This window comes from Sebastes umbrosus, chromosome 1 (genome assembly GCF_015220745.1).
Source record: "Sebastes umbrosus isolate fSebUmb1 chromosome 1, fSebUmb1.pri, whole genome shotgun sequence".
Taxonomy (NCBI): domain Eukaryota; kingdom Metazoa; phylum Chordata; class Actinopteri; order Perciformes; family Sebastidae; genus Sebastes; species Sebastes umbrosus.
The window spans coordinates 39042479-39064858 of NC_051269.1; the positions used below are offsets into that span (position 1 = coordinate 39042479).

Sequence of the window (22380 nt, forward strand, 5' to 3'; positions counted from 1 at the left end):
AACCAGCCGATTAGACTATTATCAGGCCATTAAATAGGCGTTATCGGTCGCTATTAGCACCACAGATGTGGGGCAATAGGGGTCTACTACATCCACTAGTAGGTTTTATGACCTATTCACATGGTAGATCACCGAAAGAAGGTAGAAAAAGAAGACGACAGCGACCTCTAGCGACCGTAGTATTTATGACAGGAGCAGAAGCAGAAGTCAGGCGTGAAACTCCATATAGGGTGGAGGTCGGGGGTGAAACACAGGGTATTCACATCAGGAGACCGAGGTTTGGATCTCATGAGAAACCAACAACATGTAGTTGTCTTTGTACTCAGGATCGACAAGTTTCACTTTTGAAACGTAGTTATTTTAAGCCAAAATCCGATGCTTGCCTAAACCTAAAGAAATTAAGTTGTAGTTTAGTTGCCTAAACTTAAAGAAGTTGTAGTTTTATTGCCTAAACCTAAAGAAGCATTTTTGTTTGTGTTCAAAACGTGACGTTTCATTCAGTTTTAGTTTAAGTTTCGCTTTCACTTTAACAATGTAGTATGTGTATTAGGCCCCTAATGACCCACATTTATGGTGCTTATCGACCGACAGCGCATATTTTAATGGTCTGATAACAGTCGAATCGGGTGGTCAAACAATGGTCTTACTTTAATTCCAGAGCCAGTGCTACTCACTGCTTTCCTGACCTTTACTAGATTTATTTAGGAAGGGATTTCACATCTTTAGCAGACATACCAGTAAGAGTATATTGTGCAACTGGTACAATTAAATGTGATGAATCAGCAATTTATAGATTGGCATAAGTGAAATATGCTGAAACACTGAGGTATTAACACACACAGACCCCACGCCAGAATGACTGTCCTTTCCTATTTGTTTTTGTTTGTACTGTGACAGAAGAAACACACATGATGATAGTTGCATTTTCCATTTCCATTTTATTAACTTTGTCCATGTCACTGCAAAAATCATGTTTACAAAGGAAATATTGTCCCCCTTGTGACTAACGCATCAACCAGTCCAAAGTTGAACTATAAAAGTGGTGTGACGTACAATAATACCAGAAGCTTTCAGATACTGGAGCCTACACTGCAGTAACAGTAGAACTGTGTTAGTAACTCGATCTGGGCGATGACGTCCCAGATTTGTAAAAGGGAGCTAGTATAAAAATATGCTTTTCTGTTTTCTCTATTAACAATGATGCTATTTATCATTATGGACATTCTCAAATAGGTGAGGTCAGTGTAACTTCTGGTTTAAGTGTACTTGTCCTTGAAGCAGCAGTATAAATTGACTCAGTGACTATTGAAACTCGCTACATCTGTCACATTTGACTTTTTCTGAAAGGTGCTAAATGGGAGATTGGGAGATTGGGAGCATTTCTATCGGCTCCGCGCTAACAGAGGGAGAGTAACTTCAATCTCTGCTCAGGTAGACATTACTCCTCTATATCTTTACATAGCTAATAGTTGTTTGCTGCTATATTAATGCTCTGGATAACGAATAGAGCACCTTAAACGATGAAATTTGACATATTGTACACATCATGCTAAATATGTGAATAGCATGAACTCATGATTACTTCCTTCAGAGCAAACAATGCTGCATTCTTCTCTGGTTATAAGGACACCGTCCAGTTAAGCAAACTAGATACATACCAGTAGGGGAAACAAGTACAGACAAGTACTACGGAGCAACACTAGTTGAGCACAAAAATGTGCAGTATCTCTTCAGAGTAATACGCTAAACAGTCCCTGACCCCATTTGGGAGAGCAGAGGGTCTACTTTCAACACATGTATTAAAAGAAATGTCAAATGTGGCGGAGAACATTTAAAGAGGCACCTTTCAGGATGGGTTTAACTAAAGCTAAGGTTCTTGGGGCCATATATCTACGCTGGGATACGTTCTGATTCCCTATGATGGCTCTATAACTGAGGGACACTGTGATTGGAATAGGTAGTCATGTGCAATATTTCCAAGTGTTACCCTGATTCTAAATTTGATGTACAGTTGGTGAAGTTTCAAGAAACCAAACGGGACATTCACTCCATCCTCAGGAGTGGACAAACTCCAGCTGAATAAAAACACCAAACTTCTTAAATGGCAGAAAAGTGCTTTGGCACCAACTAAGCTGACTTAATTAAAACATGAAATGAATAGAGATATCTCACATATCAAAACAGTAAAACACACTAATTATGTAGCTGCTACCTCTATACCAGGGATAAATTGTGGAGGTCCGTTGGGCCGTGCAGAGAACGGGACCGTGACAGTGCAGTTCAGTATAGGAGGAAGTGTAAATCCAACATGAACTAATGAACTCCAGATGATGAGATTTATGCTGGATTTACATTCTCTGAAGAGTTCAGAGCTTTTTATAGGACCCACATCAAAACAAGGCATCAGTCATTAAAAGTTATAAAAATATATTGATAACAATTTCCTTGTTGAATGCAAAACAATATCCTTGATTAGGTCGTGGACAGTGCCTTTTCAGTACGTAAAGGCAGGTACAGAGTTCAGGTTAAAAAAAAAAAAAAAAAAAAGTGCATTACAATCATTTAATGTCTTGAGCGTCCTCCTTCAAAGGCATGATGTTCCATGTGAGCTGAAAAAGTCAAAGTGATTCATGGTGAGTATAAAAAACCCTTCTGTTAGGCATTCAAACATCCCTTTACATGCATGAGACTACAGTAGGACTTTCTGCTTATGCACCAGTTTAAACTCACGACTTTACATTGCAGCTCATTATAATCATGTACCTGTATTGACAAGACTAGACTATGTGGATGTGTTATGTGGAGCAGGTATGAGGGCATATGGGGGGCATTAAAGCCCTGATTAGCCTACAGCCATGTACACTCCTTTAATCATCGATTGGTATGTTTGCATGCTCTGGTTGGAACTATGTCTTTGAAATGTGCATACTTCAATCTGCAGTACAGATACATTCTTTTTTTTTCTACAGTCTGACTTGACTCTTGATAGTTTCTGACATCTGTGGAGCTTAAGCTCACTTCCCAGAGATGTTGGTTTTCAATGTAGTGAGTCTCCGGGACCCACAGGTGGTCATTTGAATGGGTCCCCAATAAAATTTGTGTTCATGACAAATTGTAATGTTAGAAACCCGTGTTTCCTGCAGTGATAAATATTTTTAGAAAACTAAACTAAATAAAAACGTCAAATCATTTAAAACTAAACTGAAACAATATTGACTGGGCAAAAAAAGCTGATAAAAAGAACAAATTAATTTCAGTTTTTTAGCTATAATATATCACTACCGAAAAAAGGAGACCGTATGAATTTTCGTCAAATCGTGGACATTGAACCACCAAAATTTAACGAACTTGACCTTCCTGGAGATGCTGCTATTGCTTCACTGAAGCAGCGTGAAGATTAAACATTGAACATTACGGCCATTCCTATACAGTTATCCAACCATGTATTTTTTCTACGTATATAGCGTCATACTTCTAAGGCATTATAGCTGCCGTCCTTTCAGATGTTAATGCATTAGAGATGTAGGACGCGTACCGAGCAACATCCCTGATTTCCATTTATAAATCCAACAGGTACAATACATGTAAGTGGAAAAAAATATGCATACTTACACTTATAAAAAACAGCTTTAAAAGTCATGTGCGGGAGGAGCTCATAGACTCTCTTCAAGATAGTCGCTTCGTTAGCAAGAGAAGCATCGCTATTCCAGACTTGTACAACATCTTCCCGATCCCGAACGCTAACACTGACGCCAACAACCTCATCGTCTGGATAAAAAACACAGGAGACAAACCAGACAGTAAATAAAAACTCAATGATGCAACTTCTTTAACAGGAGAAAAAAAAAGCATATTTCTTCTAAAAACACTAACCTAAAATATCATGTAATGGATTTATAGTAGCTCACCTGAGGCACAGTAATCTGCAAACTGCTCTCCGATAGTAGCAAGTAACAATTCTTTCCAAACTGCAGACTGAAGCAAGAACAACAGAGGAGCTAATTAATAATTCAGGTATTTATAATATTATGTGGAAAGTAGCTAAACGAAGCAGAACACCTACAGTGCTTTCTTTTGGTATTTTCATCTTCCATACTCCTCCTTTTGCGTTGCTTTCTTCTTCCCTGTTGGTATAAAACATTTTTTTTTAATTGATACAATCCTAACCAAGTTACCAGTTTTACATTAAACACTTACTTCAAATGAATTAAAGAGACATATAGCTAAATGTTGGATAATGTAAAATGTTATCAGAATACAAAAATACCCATCAGAAACTTTAAATGTATGTATTACAAATTAGCATGCAACGTGTTTAACTGATGGTCTTATAATAATAATAATGACGATGTAATGATTACAAAATAAAACAATGTAACTATTCAAGCTTTTATGACATACTTAAATATATTTTATATCCCTTTAAAGTTGAGTGGGTGTTCTGTTGTAATAGTTTTTCTTGTATGTCCAATGCAACTGGACATTTAACAAGTTATTACATTACATGCCAGTTACTGCCTGAGCTAGTTAGTCTGCTCATAATGGTGTAAAGGAATATAATCATAATATTTACAATAATAATAATAGACTGACCACAGTGGCCTCCGTTCTCCACGCATTAAGTGATAGCTACATCTCAGAGGCAGGGCTGTGGCTGGAGGGATGTTGTTGTATACACTCCAGAACGTCTGTAACCAGAAAAACAACATGTTGAAACGAGTTGATTTCCTTTCTTAAAGCTCCATAACAAAGTTACTGTTGTGAAACAACAAGGAATACTTATTGTGATCATCATTTTTTCATCATATTTAAAGACATTGGATATTGTGCAAAACATTGTCAATCTGCATCTCCAGTACAAAAGAACTTCTGTCTTCTATCTAAAAGAATTTGTATATCTCGAAAAGTTGTTTGAATCATAAAGAAGTATTGTTGTTCAGATCAGTACAGACTTTGTAGATCCACTGTGAATTATACATTATAATGCACATGTAATGACGGTGAGTAGACTGACTGAATGTGGAATAACTGAGACATACTGTTTAAACTGCACTTGTTTTTTCTTAAGAAATCTCAGGCTGTTCATCATCGGTTTAGTAAATGGATTGTTCATTAACGTTTTCAGAATATACTTGTACTTCTTTACTCTAAAAGAAAGGGACACATTGTTATTTATAGGTTATTGTGCGATGGTTTTACTGGTTGAACCCGCTTGAGATCAAATGGCTGCATGTGGCCCATGAACTGAAATGAATTTGACACCCCTGCAGATGAATACTGTAGTACTGACAATGCCAGTAAAGCCAAACCCAAAAATAGCCAACATGCTAAAAGCAAAAGCATTTTACAAGTTGTTTGTTTTTTAATCAAATCAAACATAAGCCCGGTTATATCACACTTTTCTTGTTCATATATTATCCAGGTTTTGGATACGGAAAGCTTCCCTAGAACAATAAACATCCATCATTGTTCTCACGTGACTTCCTGTGGAAAGCTTTGGATTTTAGTTTTATTGTCCCAATCAGTACAACGAACACGATAAGATAAGAGTCTGACTTACTGGAACTCCGCTTATTCAAACTGAAACTAGAAGCCTGTTTCATTTCAGTTTTACATGTAAGCAAAACTTAAAAACCTTCGCCAAAAAATATTACTAACTTAGATTTGGCTGTTGTGTAATATCCATCTTTATATCAAAATGTCAATGAATTAACAGATAGCAGGCTTCAATTCTGTGTTGGGACAAACCTGATGCTTACAATAGTTTACCTGCTGAAAGTCCCCATGACAACAATACACTGACTTCCCCTTAACAACATACACATGTAACGCATGCACTGCAACATAGAGTGTATAGTAAACACACAGATCAGAGGATACTGACACTTTTGCCACACGACAACATGTTAATCATCAAGAACTTTACACATTTGCAGCAACAATAGTTACAATTCAGTTTAAATATCACTAGGAAAAGCTGATGCACTCCATGATCATCTTTCAGGATGAAATGGTTCCATTGTTTCTCCACCTACTGTAGCTTAAAGTGCAAATCAACGATGTATTTCCTCCCTTGAATCAAGGAAGCTCTTCTTTAGCAAATTTGACTCGTGGCCAAGTCATGCACTTGATCTATTTGCTCTTAAGATGATGAAAGCTCTTTAAGCCCACGACCAAATCTCACCTGAACACTTTGCACGGTGTAGATCTTCTTCAGATTGGATTCACATTGTGCAGCTGTCGTGCCTGGTAATGACCTGGGAGAACAAGAGAGAAGTGTTTTAGCCCACAGTAGTGATAAACTGATGGAACAAGGGAAGACACAAGCTGACTGTGCTGCTTAATGAGAGTTGACGAGCTTTAGAAGAGAGTTTTTCTACATTAAAGAGAGGTTTAGTAAAAAATCACTTCATCTTCAAGGAGCCTATTTTCATGTCTATATAGATGCATACAGGGATTAAACCAACAACGACTTTTACGGGATAATAATTACTATTCCAATCTAGTTTTTGATAAAATAGCCCCAACAGCAGTGCCAAATGTACCGGATTATGATGTAGGGCTGGGTGATAATTCAATATGATGATTTATCGTCTTTTAATGGAATCGTATCGTGGTGAAATCATATATCAAAATATTGTGATACACAATTTTAGCATCTAAATTGATAATAAGCACATACTAACTCAAATTTTTCAGAAAATGTGATCAAACTCAGTTAAATCCAACTATTGTCTAAATCGGATTACTCCGTATTTGTGTGCATACATGTAAACATAGTCAGTGTATAGCTGGAAATATTTATTAATTTTTCCATTTTTTTTATGTTCATTTTGCATTAAAGTTCTTAATTAAATGAGAAAATATATTTTTTGTTTTATTATTTTAAGTATTTAATTCACACAGGAGTACACAAAAATAGGTTTTACCATGTAGTTATTTCATATAGACTATTCATTTATTGAACTACCATAAAACATGTTATATCGTGACATATATTGTACCGTTAAAATAGCAAAAAATGTCTGTCTATCCCAAGTTTAAAATCATATAAAACACAGAAAAGAATAAAATCTTCTCACTTGAAAGGCTAGAAACAGGGAATACAACATATTTATTTGATAATAGACAGTTAACGATTATTTGCTTCGTCAATTAATCTGTTGATTATTTTCTTGATTAATCGATTAGTTGTTGTGTATGAAATGTCAGAAAATGTTGATCAGTGACCTCAAATGTCTTGTTTTGTCCACAACTCAAAGATATTCAGTTATCTGTCGTAGAGGAGTAAAGAAACCAGAAAATATTCACATTTAAGACGCTGGAATCAGAGAATTTTTCGTTTTTTTTCTATAGAAATTACTCAAACCGATTATTCGATTATCAAAATAGTCGACAGCTAACTGATTAATCATTGCAGCTCTACTTGATTTTTTTGTCATAATAGTTTCTGATTAACTTTAAATAGATAATTGGCTATAATTCTTTCAGACTTAATGGGTCTGTGGACTGGGGACTCAGGTTTCAGGAGTTTATTCATTAATATTTCCTTCTTTCAAGTCATCACATTGAGTAAACAAAAGATAATAACCTCAGTGTCATCCAACCTTTGGAAACCTTTGCCCCCAAGGCGGAAGGTTATAACAATAAACAAATGCAACAATCCCATGATCTCATAAAAAAAGAGACGGAAAGACTAGTAGACACTTTGCATCAAGGACTCTTATTTTGATAAGACCGTATCCGTAGCAACGGTGGCTAACATTAGCTACGGTGTTAACTTACCTACAGTATACTAGTATTTGGCTACTAGAAAAAGATGGACTCTGTTTTATTTAGCTGTGCTACTTTTTTAGACCCTAACCCTTTTCAGGCCCCCCTGCTGGGAAACAGTAGTGATGTGTCGGTCGCGAACGAGCTGGCTCAAAGAGCCGGCTCTTTTAAGTTAACGATGGGAGCCGGCTCCCGTCCGAGAGCTGTTTTTTTTCTTTAATTAATTCAAGGCAGAATGATAGGACGATCTTCTCCGCGCCACGGGCACTCCAGAGGAGAAGAAAAAGAGAGAGAGGAGTGTGGTGCGGAAATAGCAGACAAGATGAGTGACAGTCGAAAACGAAGCAGCATGAAAAATTATGGTATCCAGGAAATTATAGGGTTTAGTATAATTATATTGAATAATTCAAAAGGGACTAACTTTATACACGTATAAATCTACCAGGTCGGTTTCCCAGGCGCGCTCGCATATGCACGCTTGCGTGAGGCTACGCTGTTCAGACTCCCCGTGGACACGTACCATCAAACTCCAACACAAACTACACGGAAGCACTAAAACCTCTTGGTTCTATCTAGTGAAGCCCATCTTGCAAAACAGTGTTGGCAGCGGTCGTAGTACGTGGGGGAGACCGAAGCTTTCGTCTCCAGGGCCGGAGTCTCTGCTGTACTCTGCTCCTGTGCCTGCCTTCCTTCACTCACACACCGCGCTCGTTCTGGCTCCACCTCACCTTCATGCGCGCACACTACACACTGCAGGAGACTTCGTAGCTCAGAGAATATCTAGTAAATATACAGTGGACGTTTGTGCAGAAATAACTGCTGCAGCTCCTCCAGACCAACATCGGTTTTCCGTGTCTTTTGAAGTGACGGGGCTCTGCAGAGAGAAACGTTATCGTCTCCGACCAAAACTCTGGTGTCTCCCTGCTGCGGTCGGAGACGATAACGTTTCTCTTCCTGCTTCAGCCTCCCTCCCAGTGTCTCGCTGAAGCAGGAAAAGCCAACACTAGGATCAGCATTGATTCATGGAGAGACCTTCGTCTGGTCAGCTAACATTACTTCCAAGCAGGTGAAATATAGAGTGATATTGTGCTTTTAGCTGACGTGTGTCGCCTCACTGTTTTGAGCGATGCTCGTTCATGTCTATTTAGAGCGAGCCAGCGCGAGCCCGACGCTGACTTTCGTTGACTTAACAGCCACAGGTGTCACTGTTAACAAGCATTTCTGAATCTTACAAACAGTCCCTTTAGGTCAGGGGTGCCCAATACGTCGATCGCGATCTACCGGTCGATCGCAAAGGTAGTGTGGGTAGATCGCATGGCATTAAAAAAAAAAAAAAAAAATTAAAAAAAATTAAAATATAGACGTCAGCTTATCAGAGCAGATTGAGAACTGTCTGTCAGAGTTTGACAGACGCTTTCAAGACTTTGCTTTACTGGAGCCAGTCGCTACATTCACGTGCTACCCTTTTCAGGAAGATGCTGAGGCTGATTCACTCGCATCAAAAATTGCAACACTGTTTCACCTGAACTCATCTGGAGTGGAGGATGAGATTTTGACACTACAAGCTGACATTCAGCTTAAGTCCAGGGCTCATGGACAGTTCTGGAACTTCCTCACAGAGGAAAAGTACCTCAACATGAGGAAATGTGCTACCTCCTTGACTGCATTATTCGGCTCCACTTATTTATGCGAGTCAGCTTTTTCCCACATGAAGATTATTAAGTCCAAATACCGTTCCACCTTGACTGATGATCATTTGGAAGTGTGCTTGAGGCTGGCTATCAGCAGCTACTGTCCGGACTACGCATCCCTGGCTGATTCCATTCAGTGCAAGTCATCAGAGTAAGGTAATGACAAAAAATGTACAGAGTTATATTGTACAATATGGGTTCATGCAGTTATGCAAGGTACACCAACATATATTGTACATATAAAGAATACTCAATATATTTATAAATAAATATATGTTTTGCATTTTTATAGTAGGTAGATCATTTTGACTTTGTCATTTTATAAGTAGCTCGCATGCTGAAAAAGTGTGTGCACCCCTGCTTTAGGTGATATATGCGCAAACATACTAATCAAAAATCAAAAACAGCTAAAGCTAAATTTGGCTGAATTATAAAAAGGCAGAAAACGAAGAACCGTTTGGGAGCCGAAAGAACCGGCTCTTCTCTTCTTGGTGAGCTGAGCCAAATGATCCGGCTCACTAAAAAGAGCCGGACTTCCCATCACTAGGAAACAGCTAAAGTAGCTTCAATTACATGTTTGACTAGTAAAGAAACACGGTGTTGCGCATGTTGCATTAGCTCAGGTAACAACATACCTGTGAACATGTGAACTTTCTAACAGCATAGTAAAGACTCATGAGTTAAACTCTCTCCTGCTGTATTTGCTCCTGGAGGCCTAGAAAGATGTGGCCTTGGACTCATATTGTTTTTTTCTTTGCTCATACCTGGACTATAAACTCAACACACACAGGCTGAATATTACCTGTCCAGCCAGAAGGTCCAAGGTGAATGCAGAGGCAGCGTGGTCGTCTCTTCTTCTCGCTGTTTCTTTGTGATCTTCTCCAACTCTTTCTCGTCGATGTCAATGTCTTTTTCAGAGGAAACAGTCTGGTCGCTCATCAGAGCTCCTCTGTCCATCTGAACATCTGTCTGTCCTGCAGGAACCGACATTATAAGCAGGCACAATGAAGCTAACCTGTTTATATATCTGCTGTGTGAATCTGTGCAATAAAAAGCACCCTTTATCTCCAGATACCGAGCAGAGACTACCGCTTCTGCGCCTACCGACTGGTGACGTCACTGCTGGGTGAGAAACGACGCAGTTGGTTCATCCCAGCAGAGAGCAGCAACAAAGAGAGACACCTCACTCTGACTGTTTTTTCGGGTACTTGATCTGAATCACAAATCTCCAGGCAGCAGTCTCTCTCCATCATGTAGCTCAGGGGTCAGCAACCTTTACTATCAAAAGAGCCATTTTAGGCAAAAACAAAATAAAACAATTCTGTCTGGAGCCGCAAAACATTTGATCATTGTGATGAAGGTAACGCAGTTTATAGTCTAAGTATATAGTATATAAGTCTAATGCAGTGAGGGCCAAAGAGACAATGTAATATGGAGTATTAGGGACACATTGAGGGAAAAACATCTGAGATTTCCAGAATAAAGTCGTAATATTACGAGAAAAAAAGTCGTAATGTTACGAGATAAAGTCATAACTTTACAAGAAAAAAAGAAAATAACACGTAAAATTACTATTTTATAATATTATGACTTTATTCTCATAATACTTCGACTTTTTTCTCGTAAACCTATGACTTTATTCTCATAATATTATGACTTTATTCTCGAAATCTCTGATTTATTTTTTTTCCTCAATGTGGCCCTAATAATCCGTCATACCGTCGTACCATAGACCTACAACAATGATAGATAAAAATGAAAATGTAAACAAAAAAACAGTTATTCATTTCCATTTTTTACAAATTTAGCACTTTTAATGTTAACATTTAATTTGATCTATTTATAATTATTTTATTTATTTTGTAAAATTTCAATTTCATTTTATTTAATTATTATTTTCTTTATTTTTATTTTTATTATTATTATTATTAGTGGTAGTAGTAGTAGTATTTCATTTTATTTGTTTTTTTAATTTAATTTAATTCAACTCTGTATTTTCATGGAGTGACGCATCATCTTATTACACCATCTTCAGTCTCAAGCCCCTTGTTGCCTGTTTTAGGGCACTTTTAGTGAAAGTAGGCTACTTTGTAAGTCCCAACAAGACTGTTGTTCTTTGGGTATTTACTCAAACAAGCAAGATGTGAGGTTTCAAAGCTCCAGCAATCTAAATCTCAGCTGTTAACCACCCAGCTAGATTCCTATTGTAAGTTACATAACTGCACCAAGCCAATTGTTAAACTATACCACCTCTAATACAATACCCAAGCACAACCATTTCTGTACAAAATCATGTTTTCACAAGTAGGAAATTAACTTATTATTGGCAATTTTAACCATCAACACTGTTACACCACAAGACCCCAACATATGTGTGTAACCTCAATGCTATACTTAACCAACTCGAGCCTACAACTGCCCATTTGATAGTCGGAACAATTTGATCCAGTGTTGTTACTGGCATTTATTATCTGCCTGAACATCCCTTTTTCATTATCCCATCGGGCTCCAGCGTGGTAACAGGGTCATATATGCAAACCTGGCCAGGCTTGGGATGGAAAGTGTAACAAAGCGTCAGACTTGGGCTGAGCATGACCTGACCAATGTGGACAAGGCTAATGAATGGCAGCATTGAGGACTAACATGCCTGATTTCCATATTATGTGCTGCTGATGCTCCTTGGAGCTGGCTGCAGGGGGTGCTGGTGAATCACTGCAGCAGCAGGTGTAGCCTTGTCACATGATGGAAAATGTAGTTCAAAGTACACAAGTTCAGCTGAGAGCAAGATTTTATTATTAATATAACATATTCTAGATTGTTTGATGGTGGGTTGTCTTTATCCTGAAAAGGCATATTGTAGTTAGGCAGTGCTTTTAAGGAAAACAACCTTTTATTTTCCCTGAGTGTTTTTCAGAATGCAAATGTTCTCTTCAGCTGTTTTCAAGCTGCTTGTCATCTCTCTTAAACGCACCAAATATAACATATATATGAATAAATATAACATATTATTTGTCAGACCCACTTTTCCTCTGCAGATATCTTCCAAGATACCAAATGTATTATGCAGCCATTTACCTTATTTGAACCCACACTGTTAGCTCTAACTGTGTCATCATTCAGTCTCTCACATCTGCTATATATAGCTGTGTGATTCCATTCATTATAAATAAATTGTAGCTGTGTGTGTGTGTGTGTTGACTTTTGGAGAGCTTATAAGTGGCGTAGTGGTTGACTTCTAGCAGAAGATAACCACATGTTATGTGCAGACATGAAACATTGTAATAAATGGGTTATGCACCTTGTAATTACTGTCTGTCAATTTCTCAGTGTAGCATGTGTGCATTCAAAACAACAGGACTGAGAGTACCATGTCATACTAGCTTGCCGCAAAGAGCGCTAAATAACGCTCCAGACTTAACGCTAAATTTTGGCGAGGAAAAACTGGCATGGCCATTTTCAAAGGGGTCCCTTGACCTCTGACCTCAAGATGTGTGAATGTAAATGGGTTCTATGGTTACCCACGAGTCTCCCCTTTACAGACATGCCCACTTTATGATAATCACATGCAATTTTGGGGCAAGTCATAGTCAAGTCAGCACACTGACACACTGACAGCTGTTGTTGCCTGTTGGGCTGCAGTTTGTTATGATTTGAGCATTTTTTTATGCTAAATGCAGTACCTGTGAGGGTTTCTGGACTATATTTGTAATTGTTTTGTGTTTTTAATTGATTTCCAATAATAAATATATACATACATTTGCATAAAGCAGCATATTTGTCCACTCCAAAGTTGATAAGCGTATTAAATACTTGACAAATCTCCCTTTAAGGTACATTTTGATTAAATATTTGAATCGATCGTCAGCCCTATTTATTTATTATAAGTGTGTAATCTTATTGTTATTTGGCCTCATGAAAAAGCCATAATACATAGGCATGAGTTACAGTTATGGACAATTAAGTGTGCTTCTAATACTGCTTAAGATGTAATATTTCTGATCTTCTGCTATGTTCTCAACCATCCAGACCTCTCAGGTCATCTGGATCAGGTCTGCTTAGTGTCCCCAGAGTCAGAACTATACATGCAGAAGCAGCGTTCAGTTTTTATGCACCAAATATCTGGAACAAGCTCCCAGAAACCTGCAGGACCAACTCCAACTCTGAGTTCTTTTAAAACAAAGTTTAAAACTTTCCTGTTTGCTGCTGCTGCCTTTTATTAAACCAGATAATGATCTTATAATGCACTAGAGCTTTGACTCTTGGGTGCTATATTCTATTTAAGCTTAAATCCTAGCTTTTATTTTTTAGCTTGGTTTTATTTTCTAATCTTTAATGTTTTTATAACTGTTTTAATTATGTTTTAATGTTCTTTTGCACTTTGTTGCAGTGTTCTTGAATGTTTATGTAAAGCACTTTGAATTGCCCTGTTGCTGAAATGTGCTATACAAATAAAGCTGCCTTGCCTTGCCTAATATAATTATCCTAATTTCTATATTTTCCTGAAATGTTATTTTTCATAACCTGCACATCAAATATTGTGCAATATCAGAGGACAAACCCTGTCCAATCTGTCAACATTTGCATCTGTGCATGCATGGAGACAGTCTTCCTATAGATTGCACTATAGACCTGCAGTTGAGCCTCCTGGCTGATCCCAGGCCTGCTGCTCACTATACATGCAAGCGGACGTGCGTCGCATAGACTACACTGTAAAAAAAACTTCTTCTTTTGTTTTTACAGTTTTTTTCAAGAAATTTTACATTTTTTGTCTGTATTTCAAAATGACAGAAAAAAAATGTAAAAATTACATGTTTCATTTGTGATTTATATGCAAATGGTCTTAGATTTACAGTATTTTGTTTAATCACAATCGTAATTATCTGTATTTAAGCTTTTCTTGATCATTTTTAAAGATAATTATTCTGCTTTTTAGAGGTTTATGACTCTATTTTAACAATTAATTTATGTTAGAAGAAAAGGATTTCATGGAATTCTAAAAATATTTCTTATAAAAATACGGATTTTTCTTTGCAAAACTTTGAGAGTTAATGGAAATGTTGGCTTTTGCAACGTAAAATGACATGTTTCATTTGGGATTTATATGTTAACGGTCTTAGATTTACGGTGTATGACTATTCTAACAATAAATATATGTTAAAAGTAGAATATTTCTTGTAAAATTACAGTAATAAAGGCTAATTATATAAAGATAATTACTTTTTTTTTTACAGTTTATTTATGTTAATTAACGGACAGTATTTTCCCGTTTTTTAACAGACATTTTCTTTCATTTTTTTTTACAGTGTAGACGCTGCTGCTGCTGCTGCTGCTGCTGAGAGACCAAGCGATGGATGGACCCATACAGGCGCTCCTATCACCTCTCCGAGCTTACTCATCTCCCACTCGGCTTTTTTACAAACATGTTTGCTTTTCTAAGGCTCTTATTTGTAGCTGCAGCTGATGAGGCTGCGGATGCGTAATTGCGCACAAACACTGTCTGCTTTTTTATTCCTCCAGACGAACTGGAGAGCTCCGAACATCGGTGGGAAACTGAGATGTGTTTAGTGAGTCGCTCGTCTGCTGAACGGAAGATGGTTTATAGAGCTGATATAGAGCTCTATTCAGCACAGACTGGGACAACAACAACAGACAGGGATGCTTTGTTATGTACCGGACACTTGTGAGATGAAGGACAAGAAGAAGAAAAAGAAGAAATATTCGATTTTGTTTATTTTTGGTGAGGAACGCAGGATGTTGAACGGATGAGTGGAAGTGTTTATTATATATGTTAAAGGGGCTGTTATAGAGGATCGAGTTGATTTTCTCCTTTTACTCTTCGACAGGATACTACCTGCTCCTCGATGAATTGATTCTGAAAAGGCATATTGTAGTTATAGGCAGTGCTTTTCAGGAAAACATAACCTTTTATTTAGTTTTTTCAGAATGCAAAGCTGTTTTCAAGCTGCTTGTCATCTCTCTTAAATGCACCAAATATAACATATATATATAAATATATTAAATAACTATTCTGCACAGATTGGGACAACAACAACAACAGACAGGGATGCTTTATTATGTGAGATGAAGGACAAGAAGAAGAAAAATAAGAAATATTAGATGCTTTTTTTTTTGGTGATGGATCTCAGTGCGTCTGGATGATGATGAACAGATGAGTGGAATTTATTCCTGAAGTGTTTGTTTTATTCAAGATTCAAGATTCAAGATGTTTATTGTCACGCCGGTTGTACAGGTACAAACGTGTGAAATACTTTTTGCTGGGAAGCTCCATTAAAATAATAAGTTATATTTATTTTTTTATTTTTTATTTAACCTTTATTTAACCAGGTTAATCCCATTGAGATTAAGAACCTCTTTTCCAAGGGAGACCTGGCCAATACGGTCAGCAGCAAGAACACAAAGTTGCAGACACAGACACAAATAGAGACAAAATAAAATTCACAAACACTAAAAGCACTAAAATCTGCATTAAAAAATAACTATTTAAAGACAAATGGGGGGACAAAAATGAACTTTGTATTACATTTACATTACAATTACATTTACATTGCAATTATAAAGAAGAAATACTTTGTACAAGGGCATATTAAGAACATATACATTAAGAACATATACAGTATATACAGTATAAGATATATTTTTGTGTGAGAAGGTGTTTTATATGTTAAAGGGGCTGTTATAGAGGATCGTGTTGATTTTTTCTTTCACTCCTCGACAGAATACTACTGCTCATCGATGAGTTGATGTGGAGAGACGTGCCACTTCGGCTGCACAGATGCTGAACACCAGTGCGTTTGCAGAGAGCAGCAGCAGCGGCAGCAGCGCGTCTTTACAGAGCGACGCGTCGGCGAACTCTGCGGTGAAGCTGGCCTCTCTGGGTCTCATCATGAGCGTCAGTCTGCTGGGCAACGCATTGCTGTCTCTGCTGCTGCTGAAGGACAGCTCGCTGCACAAGGCGCCCTACTTCTTCCTCCTGGACCTGTGCATGGCGGATGTGGTGCGCTCCGCCGTCTGCTTCCCCTTCGTCATGGCATCGATCAGCTCCTCCAGGTGGCCGTACGATACGCTCTGCTGCAAGATCATCGCCTTCCTGTCGGTTCTCTTCTGCTTCCACGTCGCCTTCCTGCTCTTCTGCGTCAGCGTCACCCGCTACATGGCCATCGCACACCACCGCTTCTACTACAAGCGCGTCAACAACAACCCGTGTACGTGCGGCGCAGTGATCTGCGTGGTGTGGACGCTCTCCGTTGCCATGGCGACTCCGCCGGTGTTCGACGTGGGCACGTACAAGTTCGTCCGCGAAGAAGAGCAGTGCGTGTTCGAGCACCGCTACGTGAAGCGGCAGAACGACACGCTGGGCTTCATGCTGATGCTGGCTGTGATTGTAGGGATCACTCATGTTGTGTACATCAAGATACTGTGTTTTGTTTACGATCATAGAAAGATGAAGCCGGCTCAGTTGGTTCCGGCCATCAGCCAGAACTGGACCTTCCACGGCCCCGGAGCCACCGGACAGGCCGCCGCGAACTGGATCGCCGGGTTCGGCCGCGGACCGACGCCGCCGACGCTGGTGGGAATCCGGCAGCAGGCGACGTCGCATCCGAACAACAGTAAGAGGCTGCTGGTGCTGGACGAGTTCAAGATGGAGAAACGCATCGGGAAGATGTTCTACCTGATCACGCTGAGCTTCCTCGTCCTCTGGGCTCCGTATATAGTCGCCTGCTACCTGAGGATATTCGTGCGCGGAGATCCGGTGCCGCAGCTCTACCTGAGCGCCGCGGTGTGGATGAGCTTCGCCCAGGCCGGAGCGAACCCCATCATCAGCCTCCTGGTCAACAAGGAGCTCCGGATCAGACTCAGAGCCTGTTTTACAAATCAAAGCTGCTGCCTGGGAACTCAAACACCTATGGAGCCATACTGTGTCATCTGAACATATAGCATACATATATATATGTATATATATATTCATATATATATACATATATACACCCAGCTGCCTGGGAACACAGACACCTATGGAGCCAATATACATACATACATACATACATACACTAACACATACACACACATACATACATACATATATAGATATAGATAAACATACATATACAAACACACACACATACATACACACATACATACATATATAGATATAGATACACACACACACACACATACATACATACATATATAGATATAGATAAACATACATATACAAACACACACACATACATACACACATACATACATATATAGATATAGATACACACACACACACACATACATACATACATACATATATATATATATGTATATATACTGCCAAAGACACATTACACCTTGTTTCAGAATGTACACAGACTGGGATGTTGTGGAGGGTGAACCCACTTCAGTTCAGTTTATCCACATTTTTATTATTTGTGGCAAAGATTTACGCACTATTTTAATCTGACAAAAACTTGAATATGATGTAAATTCATACTATATTTTGGCTCATCAGAATAATTAAAGTTATATGAGGCACATTGTTAAGTGATATGTGATGCTTTTCCATAAAAAATGATCACCTTTTCCACCTTTTAATTTACCCTCTGTAGGGGAGACACCCCAGGGTATAAAAGAAGACGTGTTATGGAAGCAAAATAGCCCAAAAACTCAAAATTGACCATGGGCATGAAAAACTTTTTTGCCCGGGTGTCTCCCCTTAATTCCAAATGGGTATAGTCTGTATGACAGTTATGTTATGTCCCACCTTTGGAGACATTTTTATGCCCTACTGGTCCACTACATGAATGTCACTTTGGCTATCTGTTTGTATATTTTGAAATTCTAACCCACTTGAGGTCGTTTGCCTTTTTTGCAGAACTGATGACTGAAACACAAACAGAACTATTTTATCAGCTAATTAGAGTCAGTTTCTCTACAACATCTGTGACACACTTGGTTTCTAGTTGTTTGGATACCACAGATGAGACAAAGATCTCAGTATATTTTCAATGAGGACAACGTCACATTTGTAAATACTGTAAAGCCCTTTTTCCCCCCACCCCCTCGTTCCTTCTGCCTTTTTTAAACCAGATATGTTGTATATTTCATAATCCATTGGGAATCTTTGTGTTGAAAAGGTGTCACTTTAAAAGGTAATTTGCAAATTCTTCTTATTCTTCTCCATGGGTCAGTTGTGTTGAGAAATGGGTTAATTCGCATACTTCTTTTTCTACGGATATGGACATGTTAACAATTTGGTGCTTTGGAAAGGATGTTTGTATTTCTTAGCAAATAAATAAGAAAGGGATGATGAGTTGTTTGGGTTGTACAATCTGTTTTTAACAAGATGTCTTTACTTGATCTGGTTCTTCCCTTGATAGCGAGCTCACCAGCACTCATACCTTCAGTGTTTTCTTGTGTTTCCTGACAGCCTCCAGAGAACAGGTGTTAGATTGTTGCATTGGGTTTTAAATGGAGATGGTGATAGACATGTTTAAAGATTTTCCAGTTAAGAAAAAGTGATATTTGAACAAAGTGGTTGCTAAATCAATACAGACACTGTCATCCTTATCAGGGCCATCGCACCTTTAAGGAAACGGAGGTCAAGTCCTCAGTATTTATGCTGGGACTTCAGAGGTTTTAAAGCTTTAAAACTCCAACAATTTAAAATTGTACTTCCATAAAGTTTTGGGACTCACAAGAGACATGTTAAAAGAAGAATGGACAGAATTGAAGCAGCGGAGGCAGAAATATCTTGATTTTTAGTCTTTAGAATGGGCCAAGCTCCAAAATCTACATTTCCCATAAAGCAACCGAATAGCTAAATAAAGTCTAAATGCCCATTTCTTCTTTCAAACCCCACACCTCCAGTTGGCAATGCTCACTTTGTGTTTAAAATGTTTAAGTTTCAAGGGTTATTTTTTGGACTTAAAGAGTGAGATGAGTCTCAGTCAACAGGGATCTGAACAGAACACACCCAGCCTTAATATAGCCTCACCTTCTCTAGACTCCTCCCCTTGATGATTAAGGTGAATCTGCTCCCACTACCTGGTCTCACAGGACTTGACTGCAGGCTTGAGACTTTGAACAGTACCCATAGAACCCATTTTCATTCACACATCTTGAGGTCAGAGGTCAAGGGACCCCTTTGAAAAAGGCCATGCCAGTTTTTCCTCACCAAAATTTTGCTTAACTTTGGAGTGTTATTTAGCCTCCTTCCTTTTATATTTACAAGCTAACATGAATTGGTTGATACCAGTGGATTCCTTAGGGTACCTGTACACCACTTCTATTTGACATATACTGCTGACCTGTTATCACCCCTGTACCTCCCTAAAAAAGACAAAAAACAGGTCTATGTGGTTCTCTTAGGGTTAATAGCCAGAGGGGCGTTAGATTCAATGAATACAAATTTAAATGTGGTCGGTATATTTTAGGCTGATTCCAGTATTTTTAGACTTAATATAGGCAATTTAAATTCTTGTCAGTGTGGAGAAAGTTTTCAGCACTTATACCTTCATGTTGGGAAATAATTCTAAATGAATAGCTAACTGCAGTACAAATATAAATACTTGACATTTACCACCAATGTTACTAAAAAGTAATCATAGCTGGCGTCTTGTCACATCGTTGACGTGTGACTATAGCACCAAACAGCAAAATGTGACCAGAAATACAATGTAAACCGCTTGTTGTAGAAGCTTATAGTTAAAAGGTTAGAGGTTTGATTTTTCCTTCTCAACAGATCACTTACATCAAACAGTTAATTAGAGTTGTTTCTATGGGCTGTTTGTGTGGCACCTGCTTTTTAATCAAACTCCCTCAATCCCCTCCTTCCCTTCTTAAACCAGGAGCCGGCTATTGATTCAGCTAATTGCTGTTGCATTCATTGACATTGGCCTCGATTACACCGAACCGCAGCATTTAAAGGCTGAGCAGTTCTCTCAGTACACACTTTAATCACTGTGATTTAGCGAGGTGTTTCTGAGCGCTCTGATCCGCCGTCCAACACCGAGCTCCTCAACACACCGTCTACTCTCAGTGCATCCATAACCATTAGCATCACAACACGCCCGCTTGTTCCTGACAGATGGCAGCGCTCTGCTACCGGCGTGCTGAGGTCTCATGGTATAATTGCCGTGGCTCCCCCCCCCCCCCATCCCTCACCTGCACGTGCTCTTGTGCATTGCAAATGCAGGTCGGGTATTTTTGGTACACCGTGTTGTCTTGAGGGCATGCAGGCTCCGCTGTGATGCTGGGAATTGTGAGTCTCTTTGCTGGGCTTTTGCTGCTCGCTCCTCTATTGACCTTTTCAGTTTTTCTAACCACTGAGCAACTACACTGACCTCTGTCCTCCTCACTGGGGTTTCCTAAAATACAATTTGGACAGTTGGAAATGCAGCTTTTTTCCATCAGAATTGATGCCGTAGAACCAGAGATATCATCTTTTTTATTCCAAGCATGCTTCTTCCTTGTCAAATATTGGAGCCTACATTACCCACAATGCAACGCTAACTGCCAACAGTTCAGTCAAAGATTCAGGTGTGTTCTGCTATTAGAGGCTAATATTGAGCCGCAGCCCTCAATCAGAGATGAGCAGCGGGCTACAGAGGTCTGTTAAGATCACTTCTTTTTTTCAATTTCAAACTTGTAGTCTTCAACCCCAACCCACGCTGACTCAAGTGACATCAGTTGAGGCAGTGTATCAGACTTCAAGCAGCTTTACATAACTTTTTTTCCAATCCAGTATAACACCGTGTGACCGGGCTGCTTTTTTCACAGAATGCAGTAGCACTCCTCAACACCTGTAGATACAGTAGACTAAGAGTTCCCACTAAAGGCTGCAACTAATTATTGATAAAACTGCTCATTATTTCCTCAATTAAATGATTAATTTTTCACAAAAATTGTGAAAAATGTCCATCTCAAATTTCCTAAAAACCCGAGGTGACGTTTTTAGATTGCCTGTTTTGTCCGTCTCCACAGCAAATCAGTCTCAACTGAAGGTCAACATACTGTACTTGTTCTGGAGCTTGCAACCGTATCACACAATCCTCATCAGCAGACTGAGTTTGCTCAGTCACTTTGGAACTGTTACGTCCAGTTTACTATCACATAAGACAAAGAAAAGCAGCAAATTCTCACATTTAAAAAGCTGGAATAGGTCATGTTTGACATTTATGCTTAAGAATGACTTTATGGATGATCAAAATAGCCTATTTGACTCTTAATGGGTGACATGATCTAAGAATCACAACTTTTTCAAGGCTCCAGACAGTTCATGGTTCAGACAGTGTGCTTCTCATTATCTGGCGCATCGCCTCATCACATTCACTCTGTTTGGATGCTGTCATGTCCAGAGCCACAGAAGACCAGCATCCATTTCATAAGTAATAAGATTGACGTAAGTCATTGCGTTACACATTCAACAAATCTAATTATAGCTTTGAGCATTGAACACATGCTGTGAGTCACAGGCTGGCAGTGATTAATTTCAGAGCTGTCTTACTGTTTCCTGCCTGGTGTTATAAAGACCTGCTGCTGCCGAGGTGAATGTGAGAAAAGGCCCGTCTGCCCTCGTGTCTTATAACCACAATCAAAATGTTCTTTTGTTTTCTCTTTTTTTACTTTGTTGGTAGGAAAACAGTTAAGCGTGAAAAAAATACGGTTATGAGTGGATAATGAAACTGTAACTCAACTTGCAGGCCACTCAGCGTGTCATTTAATTACCAGTGAAATAACGTGTGTTTCTCCTCATGTTTCCCTAGAGGGCAGCTGGAAGCTCACCAAAATTGCAGAGTAGAGACAGCTTGTGTAATTTGCAATCAAGATTATTCTTATTGCCAAATACAAATGAAGAAGAAGGCTTGTTTCCATGGGTATTTTGATTGCAAGAATCTAATAATATATA

General features: G+C 38.8%; 2 protein-coding genes across 2 annotated transcripts; one reads left to right on the forward strand and one right to left on the reverse strand.

Moving 5' to 3' along the window:
- Nucleotides 1-918: 918 nt before the first annotated feature.
- Nucleotides 919-10625, reverse strand: LOC119495802 (eukaryotic translation initiation factor 4E type 3-like). Its single transcript, XM_037782615.1, has 7 exons — nucleotides 10267-10625; nucleotides 6185-6257; nucleotides 4594-4688; nucleotides 4064-4124; nucleotides 3909-3975; nucleotides 3613-3768; nucleotides 919-2609 (listed from the first exon to the last, which is right to left on the reverse strand). Exons 1-7 carry the CDS (start codon nucleotides 10452-10454, stop codon nucleotides 2563-2565), a joined length of 687 nt encoding a protein of 228 aa, XP_037638543.1. The 5' UTR covers nucleotides 10455-10625; the 3' UTR covers nucleotides 919-2562.
- Nucleotides 10626-15585: 4960 nt separating this feature from the next.
- gpr27 (G protein-coupled receptor 27) lies at nucleotides 15586-17553 on the forward strand. Its single transcript, XM_037796164.1, has 2 exons — nucleotides 15586-15714; nucleotides 16201-17553. The coding sequence occupies exon 2, from the start codon at nucleotides 16258-16260 to the stop codon at nucleotides 17410-17412; it is 1155 nt and encodes a 384-aa protein (XP_037652092.1). The 5' UTR covers nucleotides 15586-15714; nucleotides 16201-16257; the 3' UTR covers nucleotides 17413-17553.
- The last annotated feature ends 4827 nt before the right edge of the window (nucleotides 17554-22380 follow it).